This window comes from Pieris napi, chromosome 7 (genome assembly GCF_905475465.1).
Source record: "Pieris napi chromosome 7, ilPieNapi1.2, whole genome shotgun sequence".
Lineage (NCBI taxonomy): Eukaryota > Metazoa > Arthropoda > Insecta > Lepidoptera > Pieridae > Pieris > Pieris napi.
The window spans coordinates 10,074,964-10,094,941 of NC_062240.1; the positions used below are offsets into that span (position 1 = coordinate 10,074,964).

Genomic DNA, 19,978 nt, shown 5'->3' on the forward strand with positions numbered 1-19,978 from the left:
TTTGTTATTTAAGATATATATTTTAATATCTAGTATAACATTTACTATGCCGAGCAAATACAAACAATAACACTTTCTTAATAGAAACGCGGCTCAAAGTTGTGGTCAACACGGTCGTTTGGAACTGTCCGTATGGAAGGACGAAAGTGGGGCTAGAGCGGCGGAAAGACTCACACAAGATACCCTAGCCACAGCCTTGGAGAAGGCCAAACAGGAAATGGCTGATCGGAAGAAACTTGAATATATGCTTTGGGAGACTCGTAAGTATTTACTAAAGATCTTTAAATTTAAATCACTCTGACTAAACAATATTTATATCTTGTGTAAATTACACAAAAGGTTACGTAATAAATTCGCGTTTTACACGTTACTAGCTGACCCGGCAAACGTTGTTTTGCCATGTATATTATTTCTAGGAAACATATTTTAGTTCAAATAGTAACTATCTATCTATTTGTTTTGTTTTTTTTTAAATTATAAAATTGATGTTGCTCCTTTTATAAACATAAAAAAACTATCTAAGTATCTATATAATAAAAATTAGGGGTTGATCGTAGAGGGGTAAAAATTAAGGGTTGTATGTATATTTGTATGCTGTATCATAAAAAAATAAAAACAATTTTTTTTGTCTAAAAATATTTAAAAAATTAGGGGTTTACCCTAAAATTAACCCTCAATTATATTTAGTCTCCGAAAAGAGGTATTTACTTCGCTTCTAGTCTTGCGTCATCTCTCTCTTCAATCGTTAGTTCATGTCTGAGCGTTGTGGACAGTAAGGAGACATCTGGAGCAGACAATCCGTTTCCACCGGTTTCTGTACAATAGTGTCCAGTTTTGAGGACGAGTCCTTCACCTGATCGGTCCATCTGGTTGGTGAAGGGCCGTGATCGTGATCTTTTGCCTTCTGTGTTACAACAATCAGTTTCTCCAAGTTTTCATCACTTCATCACAAACCCTTTGTTATATTTAAATAATTTATTTATATTGGATGATTTACAGGTGGAGGTGCAGACCCTAAATCCCCAGTGGGTACAGCAGCGTCGTTTTCCAAAGCGAACAAATATGCGTTGAAACTCGCCAACACCTCACTCTTCTTTGAATTTGCAACCAATGAACTTATTAATTCTGTGAATGGGTAAGTGAAATGTTTTCTCTTAAATGGTTAAAACTAAGCTAAGCTTAGATGTTCCAATAATAATATATTACTCATCAAATAATTTTTATAAATGTTTTTCAGTAATGTTTAGAGACAAGTATGTGTTAATTATATCATTTTTAAACGTGATGATGATAATGAAGATGCGTTATGAAGAATTAAAATATTCCTTTCAAATGTTTAATTTGATTTTCTACCAATCAATTGTTTTTGTATTCAGCAATCTTTTAATTAATAGTTTATTAATATATTTATAGAATACTAGCTGACCCGGCAAACGTTGTTTTGCCATGTATATTATTTCTAGGAAACATTTTTTAGTTCAATAAAAATAACTATCTACTTAAAAAATAGAGGGTGATCGTAGAGGGGTAAAAATTTAGGATTGTATGTTTTTTGTAATGCCACATAATAAAAAATAAAAAAATAAATGTTATCCAAAAAATAATAATAAATTTGGGGGCTTAAAAGGTAAGACAGTAGCCGATTCTCAGACTTACTGAATATGCATACAAAATTTCATAAGAATCGGTCGACAAGAGAATTTTATATATTAGTGATAATAACCCTCCAATAACCTTACTACAGTGGATTTTTTATGTTAGAAGTTTCAATTTAGTTTGGACAAGGGGCAAATAAGATAAAATGCTGATTTTTATCTTATAAAGCTCATTACATCCAGCTTCTAAGCATTGTTAAAATTACAATTGTTCTTAGGTTATATCTTAATATATATAAATTACGTGTCACGTCGTTTGTCCGCTATGGACTCCTAAACTACCGAACCGATATCAATCAAATTTGCACACCGTGTGTAGTTTGATCCAACTTAAAAGATAGGATAGCTTACATCTCAATTTAAACCGGCAATGTAATTTTATTGCAATTTATTTGTTTATTATTTGACACAATTCTAACAGATGGCGCTGTGTTGAAAGTACCAACGTTTCACATAAGCTACAATTTAATTGGCATAGCCACCAAAAAAGCATAGTGATCCCCATGACTGTTGTTTTCCTGCCGTTTCCTTTGAATAGTTTACTACTATGTAATATAACAAAAACCTTAGCCACAGCAACGCTTGGCCGAGTCTGCTAGTATACATATATAAAACAGACACAAAAATGTACCTGCCCCAAGCTTACGTAATAAAGAAGTACTAGGGCTACACGAATTATAAGAACTATAATTTACAGGCGTCGTCGCAAACGTCAGGTGTTCGGCGACTCGCTCGGTTTCGGTTCCTCAAATGACTTCGTCGATTCTCTACAGTCCGTTGACATCAGCAGTTTCCTTGGATCTGATCAATTAGGTCCAGCGATTGAGCCCCAATGTGATGATGCAGGAGCATGTGACGCTACTTCTCCATTCAGAACTTACACTGGACATTGCAATAATTTGAGAAATCCCAGTTTGGGCAAAAGTTTGACGACCTTTGCAAGATTACTGCCTCCGGTGTATGAAGATGGTGAGTTTATCTCTGTATTCATGGCTTGCTTTATGGGTTTCTAGTGTTACCATAATGTTGTCTATTAGTTTCCCAAGACAGTTTTACCCATATATATGACAAATATTTTTTATAGGTTAATGTATTTGTACTGTGTCAACAGTGATAAAGACTGTTCAATAGTTCTTATGGTAAGTTTAAGAAATGAGCTAAGTCTGACTCACCTATGTCAAAAATGTAATGGATTTGACATTCGGGAGTCAGAGCTCCTGTATGTGAAAATACCCGCACATAAATTTAATTTCCACTCATTTGCGTCACTTTTGGCCCGTACCATACCATATATATGTTATTTTTGACATATAATATTATTTCAGGCGTAAGTCGTCCCCGCATAAACACAGTGACTGGTACCCCACTGCCTTCCCCCCGTACGGTGTCAACTGTCATACATCCTGACATTTCCAATCTTCATACACGGTATACCCTCATGGTGATGCAGTTCGCGCAAATTGTGGATCACGAGCTCACTATGACACCAATACATAAAGGTAAGTGCTTTAAATATAAATTATTTATTATATTACCAATATTCTAAGGTAGTATGTTTATTTGAGAAACTGGAACTACTGAACTGATATTGATAATTCTTTTTTAAATTTCTTGATTAATAAATTTAAAAAAAAAAACATTTCTTTTGCGTTCTACGTTCAAAGAAACGTATAAAAAATACAGTTTCCGTTATTCATATTCAAATTCTAAATGATTTATTCATTTAGGTAACACAATGTACACTTATGAACGTCAATAAAGGAATACATATTAAATGCTAAATACTTCTAATTTTACATTTACTGCCAGTTCTCAAATCGAGGGCGTAGAACGGACTCTCCGCCGCTCTTTTTAATCGACAAGTTTTTTGTTTTACAAAATGTTTGTAAGGAGCTGCAACCATTACACCATGTTCCACATGACATCTAAAGCAATTAATAATTAAAAATAATTAAAAAAAACAAAGATTTGTCCTCTATCAGCAGTAGGCATGGTGAAATAGGAGCACGCACTGACATTCTCGTGGGAACAACTCGCAAATTATTCCAGTGTCAATCAATAATATATTTTCCGTAGGTTTCCACGAGTCAATCCCAGACTGTCGTTCATGTGACGCGCCAAGGACTGTCCATCCCGAGTGCAACCCGTTCCCTGTTCCCCGCGGGGACCATTATTACCCCGAAGTCAATGTTACTTCTGGGGAACGTCTTTGCTTCCCGTTCATGAGAAGTTTGCCTGGACAGCAGCAGCTTGGTAAGTTAAATATCTCAAATCGATTATACTGTATGACCTTTTTAACCAAGTTAAAAAAAAAGGAAGGAATATTAATTCTATGTGGATTTTTTAACGCCGTTACGTTATAAGACGCTTATGTGACTTCACTAACCCATTAAAACTTAGGATCTTTCAAGAAAAGAGCGTACCAATTCTTAAAAGCCCTGCAACGCACACGCGAGCTCTCTGACATTGAGAGTGTCTATGGGCGGTATCACTTCATATAATAATATATGTTTGCCTTGAGAATGAAGTTCGTGGTTATTTACGAACTTCATTCTCAAGGCAAGCATTTCGAAAGATTTGAAAATAACATATACAAAATTCCATAGCGATTTTACAATTTCAAGTTGTAGAATTAAATTTCATAATATTTTTACTTTTTGTACGTTAAAAAAATTCATCTAAATTTAATTTTCAGTTCTCAAATCAAGGGTGTAGTCCACTGTTTCTTCTAAAATAAAATAAATGTATTGCCATTTATTAACACTAACTAGAACAGGCAAATTTTGTTTAGGAAACAAAATTTGATTGTGATTTGTTTTATATGATTAAGAAAGAAAATAATAAAAGAAAGATGCCTACACAAGTGTCAGTAAATCATTTGAAATCTAATACATATATAAAATTCTCGTGTCACAATGTTCGTTCCCATACTCCTCCGAAACGGCTCGACCGATTCTTATGAATTTTTTTATGCATATTCAGTAAGTCTGAGAATTGGCTACTATCTATCTTTCAAACCCCTAAGTGATAAGGGGTGTCCACCCCAATTTGTTGTTTTTATTTTTTTATGATACAAAATACAAAAATACATACAACCCCAAATTTTCACCCCTCTACGATCAACCCCTATTTTGTATTATAGGTTATAGATAGTTATTTTTATTGAACTAAAAAAATGTTACCTAGAAATAATATACATGGCAAAACAACGTTTGCCGGGTCAGCTAGTAATAAATATAATTTTAGTTCTAAACAACGTACCCGTTTATTACACATTTCTCAATCTTTTTGTTTTATTTGTCTCCGAACCGATTTTGTATTGTGCTTGAATCCAAATAAAATACTAATTTATTAATGTCTTCAGGGCCTAGGGAACAAGTGAACCAAAATACAGCATTTATAGACGCATCATTCATATATGGAGAGAATCCTTGCATTGTCCGCAAATTGCGCGGTTTCAACGGACGCCTGAATGCGACTACGAACCCTCACAATGGCAGGGAATTGCTTCCGAGATCCGACAGCCATCCTGAGTGCAAGGCGGCTAGCGGATTCTGTTTTATTGCTGGTGAGAATTGTTTAATGAATATCTGTTACGGCTGGGTTGTTATTTAGTGAGACATATGGTATTTTTGTAGATATTATTGTCCTCTATAAACTAAAGTATATCACTTCCGCAGCGTGCGGGATATTACTTTTTCAGAATTTAGGTTACTTTATTGAATTTTTTATATGGATACCTAACGGTTTGAAAAATATCGTCATAGTCGTAGAATAGTGACGGATCTGACAAATAGTAAACTTTAGGGCAGCCATTTCAAAATAATATAACCATGTTAGTTTTTTTGTCATAACTATTTTAATTCATATTCTGTTATTATGAAATTGGCATACAAGCAAACAAGAGGGTTTGTTTTGAAACAAAATAAAAACAATAACATTAAATTACACAGTTTTCTAGAAAAATCACATGTTTCAATCAAATCCGTCACTTTACCGGATTAATTTGAAATTTAAAACACAAGGATTTTTTTAAATGTAGCCGTAATATTTAATCAACGTAATGTCAAAATATATATATATTGTAAAATATATACATTTATTTTATTTTATATATATATGATAAAAAGGGTGATTTTGGAGTTTTCAAATCCGACATTAGTCGACGATCATGACGAAATGTAACCTACGTATAATATGAGGAATAATGTGGGCTTCTAATGACGAAAGAATATTTTTTCGGTCAAGAAGTTTTGGAGCCTTTTCAGTGAAAATAAATCTTTCCTCTGTGTAATATAAGTCTAAATATATTGTGGAGAAAGGAATCAAGTCAATAACTACTGGACCGTCATAAACTATTTAACATAAAAAAATCTTTAGCACACGTTACTTTACTTCCAACATAAAAAAATTTGCAGCCCTGAAAATTCAGACAGGTCGCAGTATTTCGTTAATATATTTAAAAGAATGCTCTGCGCAAATTAATAGTTGTGGTCTCTGGTAGAATGACCAGCGCTCTGGAACACGTCTGCTCCACAGCATAATGATGAGCCAGGGCCAGTTACAACAACAACTCACACACATTACACACATAAAATGTACCTGATTCCTTTTTTCCATATTTTTATTTCTTGATTATTTTTATTTTGTGTTTCGTTAGAAATAAAAGTGATATCTGTCTTTGTCTTTATCACTCTTCTTTATTTTTGCAAAGACATGAGTGAGACAAAACATAAGAGCAAGAATTCATAAATTTAACAATAGACTTGAAAAAAGGAGGTTAAGAATTTTACTTTAAAAACACTTTAAGCTTCTTGGAAACTTAAATACATATATATTATTTGTTATTTTTTGGGGTGAAGCGATATAATATACGTAAATGTTATTTAAAATGATTTTAGTTTTATAAACTACAAATTATATTACCTTCACTAGGTGACGGAAGAGCATCCGAGCAACCAGGTCTGACCGCACTGCACACAATTTGGATGAGAGAACACAACCGCATTGTGGAAGGCCTTAGAGGGGTTAACCCGCACTGGGACGCCGATTTACTATTCGAACACACCCGTCGTATAGTTTCGGCTGAACTAACTCACGTAATATACAATGAGTTCCTTCCGAGACTGTTGTCTTGGAACGCTGTCAATTTGTATGGACTCAAGCTTTTGCCTTCAGGTTAGTGAAACATCTTTCTAACGAATTGGACTTAGGTAAAAAATGTTTTACTGGATAATAACTAAACAGTTTTCTCAAACATTTAATATAGGTATTATATATACCTTATAATATATGCAATTTGCAATGTTGAATGAGGGGTTTCAGCGTGCTATCCCTGAGGTCGTATGTTCAAGCCCCCGGTCACCAATGGAATTTCTGTCTATGTGCGCACTGCGCTTCTAACACCCGCTCTATCGTGAGGAAACTGGCATGTCTCATCCAAAAATCGACTTCAAGTCTCAGGCAGAATGCTGCTCACCTTCTAGTCTATGAAATAAACATTGTCAAAGTAATGGATGAAATCTGAGGCCAAGACTCAGTGGCGTAACTATCACGGCGTAAATATCTGGGGCCCCTGGTCTTTTGATGTACTCAGTACTCACGTTGTACTCAGTTTAATTTTTAAAAACTTCGAGATTTTCAACGTCAGCAACCCACTAATGGCCATTAGCCTCCTCTCTTAGGCGAGAGGAAATGGTCTGTAGTCCCCACGCTAACCCAATGCGTATTGGAGACTTCACATCGATAGAACATAATATCTCTTGGGCAGGGGCCCACTTGGGTCGGGGGCCCGTGGCATTTTGCCAGCCCTGCCACTCTATTGTTACGCCACTGCCAAGACTTATATAGAGTCACCACTGGAATATTATTATATATAGAACATATTGCTTTGAAAAAGAACATAATTAACTCTTCATAATTTAGATCGTAGTAAACAATTCAAAACTGTATGTGATGAGCCCTAGAGTGTCTTACATTAGGCGGATTCATCATCATCCGTGCTATAGTGTTAACGAACATGGCTTTAAACCAGAAGTTCGACTCCCGACGATCGAAGTTGCTATAAACTTATAACATGAACGTAAAAAATAAACAATGAAAAATATCACGGGACGGGATATCAAATATTTTAAATTCCCCTTTTTTTATTTAAAAAGCACTGGCTAAAATCCCCAAGTATGACGAACCAATAATGAAAGCTATTTAACTATATCAGGTTACTACAAAGAATACTCTCCCACCTGCAACCCATCTATGGTGAATGAGTTTGCCGCAGCATCATTCAGATTCGGTCATTCATTATTAAGACCGCATCTGCCGAGATTGTCACCGACATATCAGCCCGTGGATCCACCAATTTTACTACGAGATGGATTCTTCAGGCCCGACATGTTCATGAACGTAAGTTTTGGCTTTAAAGAAGAGTTCTAATGAGATCTTTTTGCTTTTTCTTTGTGTTATCAGAAAAAATATGTATGATTAGAGTGTCATTTGTTATTTATTATTAGCATAACAAATGAATAAGGTATAAATGTTGCTGTGTAGATTTTTAACAATTGTAGAAAAAAGTTCTATAGTTTCATTTTATTTTATAAACTATTTTTTTTTCTTACACAGAGGCGTTTAACGCGATTATCTTTGTAATTTTAGAAAAGAAAATAAAGAGAAGGATTTATTGTCATACAAAAAGGACAAAATATTTAAATTATTCCAAATTAACAAAAATGATAAAATAAATTATTTTACATATGTATTATAACTTTTTTACTATTTTTACTAAATGTTTATCAAAGATTACCTTACCAAGCTTCTTTTAATGAAATAAATCAATAAAAATCCTTTCCAGCACCCACCTTTAGTAGACGAGCTGATGCGTGGTCTTGCATCAACACCAATGGAAACCCTCGACCAGTTCATCACTGGTGAAGTAACCAACCATCTCTTTGAGGACCGAAAGATTCCTTTCTCGGGAATAGATCTCGTTGCCCTCAACGTCCAAAGGGCACGAGACCACGGAATACCAAGTTACAATAATTACAGAGCTCTGTGTAACCTGAAGAGAGCGACAAACTTTGAAGACCTTTCACGTGAGGTTCCAGATGAAGTGATTGCAAGGTAAACAACGCAACTAAATGATACGAATGATTTTTTTTGTATTTGTACGATTATTATTTGTATCAATTATCTAATAATTAATTCTCTATAATTTTGAAATATGTAATTGTTTCTAAAAACTTACAAAATTTTTATAAAAATACTAAATCAAATGCTTTAAGGTTATTTGTGCATTGTTTGAAATTGTTGAGATTTTTTTTTTTTAACCAAAATAACCTGATTTTGCCATTTTATACATTAGCATAAGTTTTTTGTTTTTTTAAGATTTTATGATTAGCATATACGTTCTACCAATATTCTATTACCCGCCCATGTTTTTAAACGTCAAATTAATTCTAGTTTTAAAATCTGTCAATCCATTTTCTCTACTTGAAATTTGACATATTTGACAATTCTCAAGCGAATACTACTAAGTTAGGAATCTAAATATAATATTTCAAATTCACATTAACAAAGAATAAACATTAAATTTTATTTTATAATATTTTTTCAGGTTTAAGCGTATTTATCCCACTGTAGACGACATCGATCTATTCCCCGGAGGAATGAGTGAGCGGCCTTTGCAAGGAGGTCTCGTAGGACCCACTTTCGCCTGTATTATTGCTATACAGTTCCGTCAGCTTAGGAAATGTGACCGATTCTGGTAAGATATTAAAATATTCATGATTTAAATGCGTTTACAATTTACTAATAAAATATTATTTTGAATAAATAACTTGTTTGGACAGTATTAGTTATTCAAAGTAATTGTGATCGAAGGCCACTCGAGAAATTTATTGCAAATCTTTATATATATATATATATATATATATATAATTCTGCTGAACGTGTGTATGTCACTGAACTCCTCCTAAGCGGCTGGACCGGTTTGAATGTTTTTTTTGGGTGACGCCCTGGATGGTTTAGATTCACAAATCAGCCCAGCAGATGGCGCTGCAGTCGGTACTATCATACTTTAATTTTTTAATATACTGATCGCTTGAAATCATGCAGGACAACGTCTGTCGGGTCCGCTAGTACGTAATATAGATAATGTGATAATTTCAAACAGAATAGTATATCTTTCGGTATATTTCTAATTTATGTAACTTTATATTTTACTCTAGGTATGAAAACGACAACCCAGCAGCCAGATTCACAGAGCAACAATTGGCCGAAATTAGAAAAACGACCCTGTCAAAGGTCCTTTGTGACAACTTTGACGTTCCCACAGATATACAACGCGCTGCTTTTGACTTACCAAGCAATTTCTTGTGAGTACATCCGTCCGTTAAAATGTTTCATTATTATTTTGTATTGTTTTGTTCTAATAAGTGATGTAAAAATTTTAGGTATATTTTTCTTGTAGTTTCAATTGCACGATTTTTGGAACTTATGATGTATACTAATATATTATGTTTGTCATCAAAACACATTAACTAGGTACCTACTGTATCGATTCTAAAATCTGCTATATTATTATCTTTGAGTATATTAATTTTCAATGTATTTTAAGAAATAAACAGTAAATCGTGCAAAGCCTTAAATATATATATTAAAATAAAAAAGTTCTTTACCCGGCATTTGATCTACAGTCGAACATATTACTAAACAAATGAGACAGTTAAATACTTGGCTTATATGGAGTAGACCAATTTGCAATGTGTACATTTTTTTCAGAAACCCTCGCGTTTCTTGCGCGTCGCTGCCAAAGTTGGATCTATCAGCGTGGCGCGAGAATTCAGCACAAGGCTGTTTAATAGCGGGACGCGCTGTGCCCTTAGGCGACTCTGCCTTCCCATCACCCTGTACATCATGTATCTGTACTGCTGAAGGGGTAAGTTATGCTATTTTTATCGGTATTTAAATCCGCAAATGATAATTTTATATAGAGATCATTCACACTTGCTTTATTTCAATATAAGTAGCTACGTGTTGACAGTAGAGTGAAATTTTTGTTAGTAGAAGACTATACGGTCCTGGAACAGTCATGTATTACATGTATAGTTAGTTGACCGATTCCTTTATTACAAATATTAGACGCAGACACATTTTATATATTTGCGTTTAATACTATCAACATTATAGTAATTAATGAATATCGTAGCCGTTATGTGATTTATAAGTTCCAAAGAAATACTTCATTGCCATTTTACTCTTCTGCTCAAATAAGCTCGCATATATACAGATAAATAAAGAAAATTTTGCATCTTAAATTTCAGGCTCAATGCGCATCTTTGCGTATAACGGACTGCGCGCAATTGTCCCGCGAATGGCCGCGTGAAGCAATTCTACGCGATGACGTATGTACAGCGCAATGTGGCGCCGCCCCACAAGGCAGACCGCCGAGGCGACACAATATTAACTTCAATTTCCCGGACTTAACGCCATTTATCGCAAAGTGAATTAGTAATAAAACCATTGATGCAACGTTGAACCTCTAAATCAAAAGTTATAAGTGTTCACCCGATACGGTCACTCGCGGTTGTTATATATCTATAGAAGTCCACATTTGTATCAAGTATCAAGAACACTGGCCTAAAACTTAGAACCGCAAAAAGAAAAAAAACTTGAACCATAATGTATAGAAATCATTGTTTTTTTTTTTAAAAAACACATCGAACTATAAGCAATGAAATGTTACTGTGTTTGGAACTGTCAAACATACGAGACAATTGACCGTTTCAAATATGGTTTAGGTGATGAAATTGATGTAACGAAACGAAGAAATTAATAGCTCTATATTGTTGGTATACAAAAACGAAAACTATTTACTCATATCGTAAACATGTCACGCGCTGCCATTTAAAAAATAACCTTAAGTCAATTAACCAAGGTTTAATTTACGAAACGTTTCATGAAGAAATTACTATAATCGTGAGTTTTCGTGAACCAAATGAGAGACTACTACATTTGAATTTCTATATTTTTCCTGGATTGATATTATTTTAATTTTATAATACATATATACACAACTATTTTAATATACATTAAAATTGGCAAGTATTGTGATATAACTCACCTATAATATAGTAATCGGTGCTCCGTCCTTAATAATAATATTTAATTACTTAAAAATTTCTATACATAAACAAATTGTGTGAAAATATAATACTCATGCATTTTCGCAAAATTTGTATATTGTATGAAATATTTTATTATGTACAAACTACTAAGTCGTAGTTTTAGAGAATTTATATTATCGGCATGATTTGATCAATTTATCAGCCATTATAAGCTTTAATTGACAATAAACTTACCGAATGTTACCATCTACATATAGTTAATCTACTGAAATCGAAAACATGTACCATTGTGTTACCATTTTTACAACCTTTAAGTTTACGAATTTAAAATAATTAATTTAAACACTGCCTCTGATTTGTAAATTTGCGGCTTTTGATATTTAGTTTTAATTAGATCTAGTTTTTGTACAATTTTAGAAATATAATAATTTAATATACTTATTTCTTTTATTTCACTATCAAATTTATTTTATATGTTATTTAAAAACTATTTACAGGCACATACAAGCATTTTATGACACAGAACACCAAACAAGCACAAACAAAAATTATGACAATAAATATTACTTAATAATATATTTACAAAATAAAACGAAAACTTTTACAAATTATTTATTTCGTTCCATAATATTATCAAGTCTGTAAGTTTCTTTTAAATAATTCATTGAGTATAAAAAAATGTGTTGAAAAAAAAATAAACAACACAAACAAAAATTTGATTTTTAATTGTTAGTCTCAATTGTCAACCCGCACTAAAAACTAGCACTGGGGTACCGTCAACTTTTCGAAAACCAAACGATCCGTTTCGATTGCACGTTATTGTTCCTCGTTACCCTGAAACAAATACAAAAACATGAGCATAGTCGAGAGAGGAATTTTTAAGTTATTTCAAAAGAGAGTTATGGTGATGAGCCTAAACTATAATTTTGGTAAAACCAAAGTCCATGATTTACCAAACACACAATAAATTTTGCACAACCAAAATCTATGTACAACAGTAATTTTAGTTTTTTATGTAGCAGTGGTGGCCTAGTGGCTTCAGCGTGCGACTCCCATCCCTGAGGTCGTAGGTTCGATCCCCGGCTGTGCACTAATGGACTTTCTTTCTATGTGCGCATTTAACATTCGTTCGAACGGTGAAGGAAAACATAGTGAGGAAACCAACATGTCTTAGACCCAAAAAGTGGACGGCGTGTGTCAGGCACTGGCGGCTGATCACCTACTTGCCTATTAGATTTAAAAATGATTTTTAAACAGATTGAGAAATCTGAGGCCTACCAGGTTAGGTCTGAATACCTAAAGAGGTTGTAGGGCCACTGATTATTTTTTTTATTTAGTATATAATAAGGGTATCCTTCTTTCTTCTATGTTATATATATATCTTATATGCAAGATTTTTCTAACATATATATAAATTATTCAGAAAAAGAGTAAAAACGCTTAATATTTTTTTTTAATTTACTTTTTTCCTTAAATAAAGCCTAATACCTGATACCGATCTTGGAATGACGGGGATAAAAGCTGAAAATGAAAATAGCATTCTTGCAGAATTTGATAATTACCATTGGGCTATGTCAGTTGGCAGCAACCTCCTTAAATCCATTAGCAATTGGCGCGGCATCGCTGCTTCGCTTCCAAAGGCCGTAAACTCGTCCAGGAACGGCTTGCCAGAGACGGACCGTCCCGTCTTCAGAGCCTGTAGCGTATAATTCCCCGTCTGGGGACCATCGCACACAATGCACGGGACCAAAGTGACCCTTATTCGATTCTGAAAAATTACGAAACATGAAACTCGTAAACATTTAAAGAAAATAAATATTAAATATAATTATAATTATGTAAAATAATTGTAAATTTATAATAATACATAACTTCAATCCGGTAAAAAAGTGTTTTCTTTAAATGTGTAAAAGTTATGTCAATAAAAGACAATACTACTCGTAAACATATTGAATAATTTTGATGTTCGTAAATATTATTTGTATCTCGCATTGTGACTTTAAAATTCAGAGAAGTAGGAAAAAATATTTCAACATGTGTCGATCAACATTTTTGCTTTTTATAATTTTATTGAATAAAAATATAAAACCAAAATCACTTCCAGACAGGTAGAAAATTTACATGTTTTGTGCTTCTGTAAACTAAGAGCTCATATCACCCAGTCCTGCCCTTGAAGACATTCGACCAAGCAAGCGTTCAAGTATTATTAACGTTACGATGCGGGGTGGGGATCGAATTACGCGTTATTGGTAATATAATTTTCGACTTTCCAGTACTTAACACCACATACTGGTAACTTTTAGGTATAAAAAGCACTAGGTGGTCAACAAACGTTTTCCTATACTTGGGTACAGAAAAACGTTACGGCGCGTTACATGGGTGGGGTCAATAATCTCCAAAAATTAAATGACGTAACACTTGAACGCTCCCTTATTAATTATTTTTAAATAGAAAATAATATTACTATTCTTTTTTTAATTGAATACCAATTAAGACTAATCATTACCGAGTTCAGTCCCGGTGTTGTAGTCAAACTTGTATACTTTGAGGTCCTCTCCGCCACAGACAAAAGTGGCACGACTCGGGGCTAAGGACGCGGAATAACATCGGGTGGGAACTGCCACTTCCCGCATTAGACGCATCGTGTCCGAAGAATAGAAGGATACATTTGTACCTGAAAATACAATAAAAACATAAGAACTTCCTTTCGCTTCACTCAAGGTATATAAGGGTTAAGACAAATTATCAACGATATATAGAAATTTCTGACCCATGTCTTATTAAGAATTATTGTAGTTCAAATATAAAAACACTTCTATATCGATATTGAACATATAAAAATAGACTATTGATGTGACCACCATTTACTATGAATCGTTAAATATATTTAATTATTAATTATTTAAATACATAGCCATGAATAAGTATAGTAGTTTTTTAATATATAAAAGGGGGTCAAACGAGCCTACGCGACGCCCAAAAAGGGCAGTCATCGCAGCCCAAAGACACCCATTTTATTGGGTGCGTTGTCGGTCTTTGAGGGAGGAGTACACTGTAACTTTAAATAGTTGGAGGTCGTATCTCTCAAGAAAGACCCCCACCACAGTTCGCTAGTTCGCAAATTAGAATTATAAACTATTATAAAATTCTTAAATGTTTAAAGCAAAGGATATAAATTTTATTCCTTACCATGTGCAACTGTCAAAACAGCGCCATCTCTAGATAATTCTAGACTGTTTGGTGTTGAAGAGAACTCGACCTTTTGTACTTCCTGTATTGAAATATATTAAATTAAATAAGTATATATATATATATATATACTTATATTGCCTACCAATAGCTAACATTTTCTATAGAGCACATGTTTCTTTATATATAATACTTAAAGAAACTTAAGTGATGAATCTATAAATACATTCAAATCACATTTTAATCAAAGCTCAAATCTAAGGCATATAAATTAGACGTGTAAAAGCCTATTTGAATGGTCTTACTAAAATAGATGTATCAAATTATATTTGGTTGAAAAAAAAATAACCCTATTGTGATTGGTCAAACGAATGTATTATGACGTATTCGCGTGTCAACTGTCAATGCGTATTCGATAAGACATACCGACGAAAATCTAAAGGATCACACCAAGTGGCGTAACAATAGGGTGGCAGGGCTGGCAAAATGCCACGGGCCCCCGACCCAAGAGGCCTAATTTTGTTCTATGGATAAATGTGAAGTCTCCAATACGCATTGGGCTAGCGTGAGGACTACAGACTATTCCCTCTCGCCTAAGAGAGGATTCCTATGGCCATTAGTGGGACATATACAACGTGTAATTGAGTACGCTGTAAATCTCGAAGTTTATTAAAATTAAACTGAGTACGGACGATTTTCACTGATGAATGATCCAAAGAATTTCTACGGGCACCAGATGGTATAGTTACGCCACTAATCACACCGTCATTTCATTTTATATTCCCACCGCCCAGTATACTTGGTTGAATATATTGCCTAGTCTTAGTTTTTAAGTGTCACTTAAACTGAACTTGACAACTCATTGGTCTAGTGGTTAGTACCCCTGACTGCGAATCCATGGGTCCCGGGATCGATCCCCGGCTGAGACGAACATCGATGTGATGAGCATTTGGTGTTGTGCTTAGGTCTTGGGTGTTTAAATATGTATTTATATGTCTATCTATCTATAATATATATGTATATCCGTTGCCTAATACCCATAACACAAGCTTCACCAGCTTAGCATGGGACTTGGTCAATTGGTGTGAATTGTCTTAAAAAAAAACACGTAATATGTATATGAGTAAAAAAATTACTGCAAGAAAATTGTGTGAAGAATGTCACTTTAAAAAATCCTTTCCTACTCCGTATATATATAGTATATATGAGAATGGCTTCCTGTATATTAGTTCCGTGAATTATTAACCTACCTGTCCACTATTACGATCCCATACACGTAAAGTAAGGTCATCACTAACGCTTACAATGCGTGAATTGTGCAGGAAAACAGCATGCCTGATACTACTCGTGTGTGCGCTGATTTTTTCTAGAGCTGAAAAGGCCAAGCATTAAATAAGACACTTCTCAAGGCAATTCCTTACTTGTTATGATAATTTCTGCCCAGATTACTCCTAAGATGATTAAATTTTATTAAATACTAGCTGCCCCTGCGTACTTCGTTTCTCCTTAATGCCTAGTCTACCTTTTTAGTACATACCAACATGGAACATTTTGTTATTCTACCCCAGAGACTGTTCGGTTTTCCGGAATAAAAACTTTTTAGGTTTTTTCTGTGATTTTCTCTATTTAAACCTCAGAGTTCAAGTTATAAGTTCTTAACTAAAAAATAAAACATAAGGGTTGATCGTTGCGGGTAAATGAAAATTAAGTGTTTTATGTATTCTTGTTACATGCTGTATCAAAAAAAAATTGTCTAAAAAAAATAATTTGGGGGTCACCCATTATAACTTAGGGGTTTGAAAGATAGACAGTAGCCGATTCTCAGACTTACTGAATATGCATAAAAAATTTCATAAGAATTGGTCGGGCCGTTTCGGAGGAGTATGGGAACGAAAGTATGTGACACGAGAATTTTATATATGAATTAGATGTAGGTAGACACATCGCGGAGATTTTTGTGGATTTTCATTTCTTCTATAAACTGCAGTACGTTATTTGATACATTATTGGTTGATTTCTATTGGTATTTCTTTCACATCTTGACTTACGTCGTACATTGTCGAAGTTGAAAACGAATCCCTAACTTGAAAATGAATAGCCTATGTTCATACGAGATAATTTAGTTCAAATTCGATTCAGTGCAGTAGTTTTTGGGAGACTATTCAATGCCAACCAAGAATAAATAACAATTTCGTATTTTCGACTTTGCAAAGAAATCTATCTGAGATAAAGCACCTTACGCACAATGGATGTAATCATTAGAAGGGGGCAACAGCGAGTACGACGTGTGGGGAAAGAATTTAGCAACTAGATTACGGGTAGTTATTTACTACTATAATTGTGGTGTATAGGGCAAATAGTAAGCTACATCACTGAATCCTAATCCTTCACTAAACCCTGTTTCACCTATGCTGCTATTCAATTAAAAATATTTTTCGTTATATGTTCTACTAACCTGAACCTAAACTATAATAAGGCCAGACTCATGTTAATTTTTTTATGTACTACAACATAAGTAATACTACTAATAACATGTAATAGAACATAATACATACTAAGTAAAAAATAATAATTATGAAATTGACAAAACCAAAGCAACATTTATAATCCTAGAATATAAACAGTTTACATATAATTTCAAGTAAACACGTATTGATGTATACAAAAATTGTTTATTGGTATAAAACTAAAATGATCATTCCCCAATTGTAGCACACAAAATTTATTGAACTATGTGAATAACTAAAATAAGTTTGAATTTAATAATCTAAATGAAAAATAATAACTTACCGCCAACTTCAGGCTTATTAAGATCATAAACCCTTATAAGCTTTTCATTACTCGCCGTAAGTAAGAGAGTGTCTTCTGCATTGAAGTTAACACTTTTTACTATGTGCTCATGGTCAAATGTTTGCAAAACTTCACCAAAACGTGCATCCCAAAGTTTTGCTGAAATCCCAAATAATATACTGTGACCACAAAGCAATTCAAATTAATCAAATATATATCACATCCCTGATATAAATATAACATTGATTTATATTTTTAATCTGATAATTGGTAACATTTGCTTGTATACCTGAAAAGTCTGCTGCTCCACTTGCAGCTAGGTTTCCATTTTGAGTTAAAGCCACACCCCACACAGCACCTTTATGACCCTCAAATGTACCTATCCAGTCACCAGTTTCACCTTGCCTTAACATAGGTTTGCCATCTATGAACAGATACATTTACATTATGCATGATAATTTATAATTAATAGTTCATAAATTAATGTAGCTTTACAGTTTGAAAATATAAAAGTAAATAATTAGTTATTAGAGCAAAGAGCTTGATTTGACTGAGATTTCAGTAAATTTAAATTATGAAGAGATATTGGTTTGTACCATAACCATATTTATACTATATTATTGAAAACTAGTGTATTATAGTGTAATGAGAAATAACAATAACTTTTTTCCAATAGCAATTAATTCATTTTTTATCAATAATTTTTCAGAAAAAAAAGGGTACTATAAACATATAATAAAATGAAAGTTCACAATAAAATGCTGTATGATAATAATCATTAATGTCAAGTGCTTTAATACACCTTGAAAGAGTTACAAGGTGACCCAGTGTTGGTATGAGTGAAATGTCAACACCACTCAACAGGAAAGCAACAATTAGTTGACCCTAAAGCAATTACAACTTACACAAAGAATAAACGCGACTGTAAATGTAAATAAAAGCACGACTTAATCAAGGTAAACAAGGCCTAACAGGAAACTTAAACGGAACTTCAAGGTACTTCCTACAAGACCGGAAAGAGAAGGTCAGCCCCATACATAGAAAGAATTGTTCCATACGGACGTAAAACATTTCGTCGCCTTTCCAATTAACGACATCTAACATCTGTCGTTTTATGAATACCAATAACCATAAATTACTCACTTGCAAGTCTTCCACCTACATCTAGGCCAAGGCAAAAGGGCACCCCAACTGTAGAAAAGATTAAAAACTTACCTTTGCAAGCCGAAATCAAAAAATATCCGTCTTTTGTTACATCACTAAAGTCCAAATGCACGACTGGTCTTGTGTGGCCACCACATGTTAAAGGTACTTGTTTGAATGAAGTCATTTTGTTTATCAATTTGAGTATTGTACTTTTTGAAAATAAAATAAAATTATCTTTGTAAAATTAACCTAATGAGTCCGATCGTACTGGATGTTGACAATCGACTGACATCAAAACTCCAATGTAAATTTCTCTATAGAATAACAAATCGGAATGAAAGTCGTGACATTGATGAATAGATAACTAACATAAAGAAGCAACATTTATCCATCTGTATTCTGTGCATTTCTGTGAATTTTATGTTTTATTTAACTTTCACAGTGATAAAATGTTTTCTCCTTCCTAAATAAACTTAAAAATAATTTCATTAATGAATTATAAAATCAAAGGACATACGAGGAACAGTTGTGTTAGCTGTCAGACTTCAATAAATAATGTATTATCTGTGTATAGGAAAATTATTATGACGTGTCCAAACTACTAAACTCGGTGCGATCCAGCGACGTTGACAATATATTGACAAATTTTTCTAGTTTGTTTAGAATTTTGCCACAAGTACCAAATATTTGAAAATGGAGTTTTTTAAATCAATACCGACTCACATTGACTATGTAGGCCAAGCAAAAGCAGAAAAACTATATAGAGCTATCATAACTTTATTCAGTATAGTTGGATTTGTTTGGGGTTATATTGTTCAACAGTTTTCACAATCCGTATACATTCTTGGTGCAGGATTTATTCTAGCAGCAGTTCTAACCGTGCCACCGTGGCCTATGTATCGACGCAATCCACTTAACTGGCAGAACCCAAGGAATACCGAAGAAAAGCCAACTGGCAAGAAAGGAAAAAAATAGTGTTGTGTGTTTATGATTTATTTCTAAGTTTCTAATTATATTATTATTCCTCTAACTTAGTTTATTTTATACTATATCAAAGCACCCTTGTGTATCTCTGAA

The 19,978-nt window shown here is 33.6% G+C and overlaps 3 protein-coding genes across 3 annotated transcripts in view; 2 read left to right on the forward strand and 1 right to left on the reverse strand.

The window, feature by feature from the left end:
• Positions 1-12,213, forward strand: part of LOC125051110 (heme peroxidase 2) — a 49,867-nt gene extending 37,654 nt beyond the window's left edge. Inside the window, exons 12-24 of the mRNA XM_047651264.1 lie at positions 85-260; positions 1,000-1,135; positions 2,353-2,624; positions 2,981-3,154; positions 3,732-3,908; positions 5,020-5,223; positions 6,591-6,833; positions 7,873-8,057; positions 8,503-8,771; positions 9,265-9,414; positions 9,878-10,024; positions 10,431-10,587; positions 10,973-12,213. Of these exons, the coding sequence (XP_047507220.1) occupies positions 85-260; positions 1,000-1,135; positions 2,353-2,624; positions 2,981-3,154; positions 3,732-3,908; positions 5,020-5,223; positions 6,591-6,833; positions 7,873-8,057; positions 8,503-8,771; positions 9,265-9,414; positions 9,878-10,024; positions 10,431-10,587; positions 10,973-11,155 (2,473 nt within the window). The 3' untranslated portion in view covers positions 11,156-12,213. The remainder of the gene's footprint in view (positions 1-84; positions 261-999; positions 1,136-2,352; positions 2,625-2,980; positions 3,155-3,731; positions 3,909-5,019; positions 5,224-6,590; positions 6,834-7,872; positions 8,058-8,502; positions 8,772-9,264; positions 9,415-9,877; positions 10,025-10,430; positions 10,588-10,972) is intronic.
• Positions 12,214-12,486: 273 nt separating this feature from the next.
• On the reverse strand, positions 12,487-19,203 carry LOC125051120 (serine-threonine kinase receptor-associated protein). The gene is made up of 8 exons (XM_047651281.1): positions 18,971-19,203; positions 18,045-18,179; positions 17,756-17,914; positions 16,216-16,337; positions 14,966-15,047; positions 14,283-14,450; positions 13,339-13,544; positions 12,487-12,610 (listed from the first exon to the last, which is right to left on the reverse strand). The coding sequence occupies exons 1-7, from the start codon at positions 19,083-19,085 to the stop codon at positions 13,351-13,353; spliced, it is 975 nt and encodes a 324-aa protein (XP_047507237.1). The 5' UTR covers positions 19,086-19,203; the 3' UTR covers positions 12,487-12,610; positions 13,339-13,350.
• Positions 19,204-19,493: 290 nt separating this feature from the next.
• On the forward strand, positions 19,494-19,928 carry LOC125051123 (signal peptidase complex subunit 1). Its single transcript, XM_047651285.1, has one exon. It carries the CDS (start codon positions 19,595-19,597, stop codon positions 19,874-19,876), a length of 282 nt encoding a protein of 93 aa, XP_047507241.1. The 5' UTR covers positions 19,494-19,594; the 3' UTR covers positions 19,877-19,928.
• Positions 19,929-19,978: the final 50 nt, after the last annotated feature.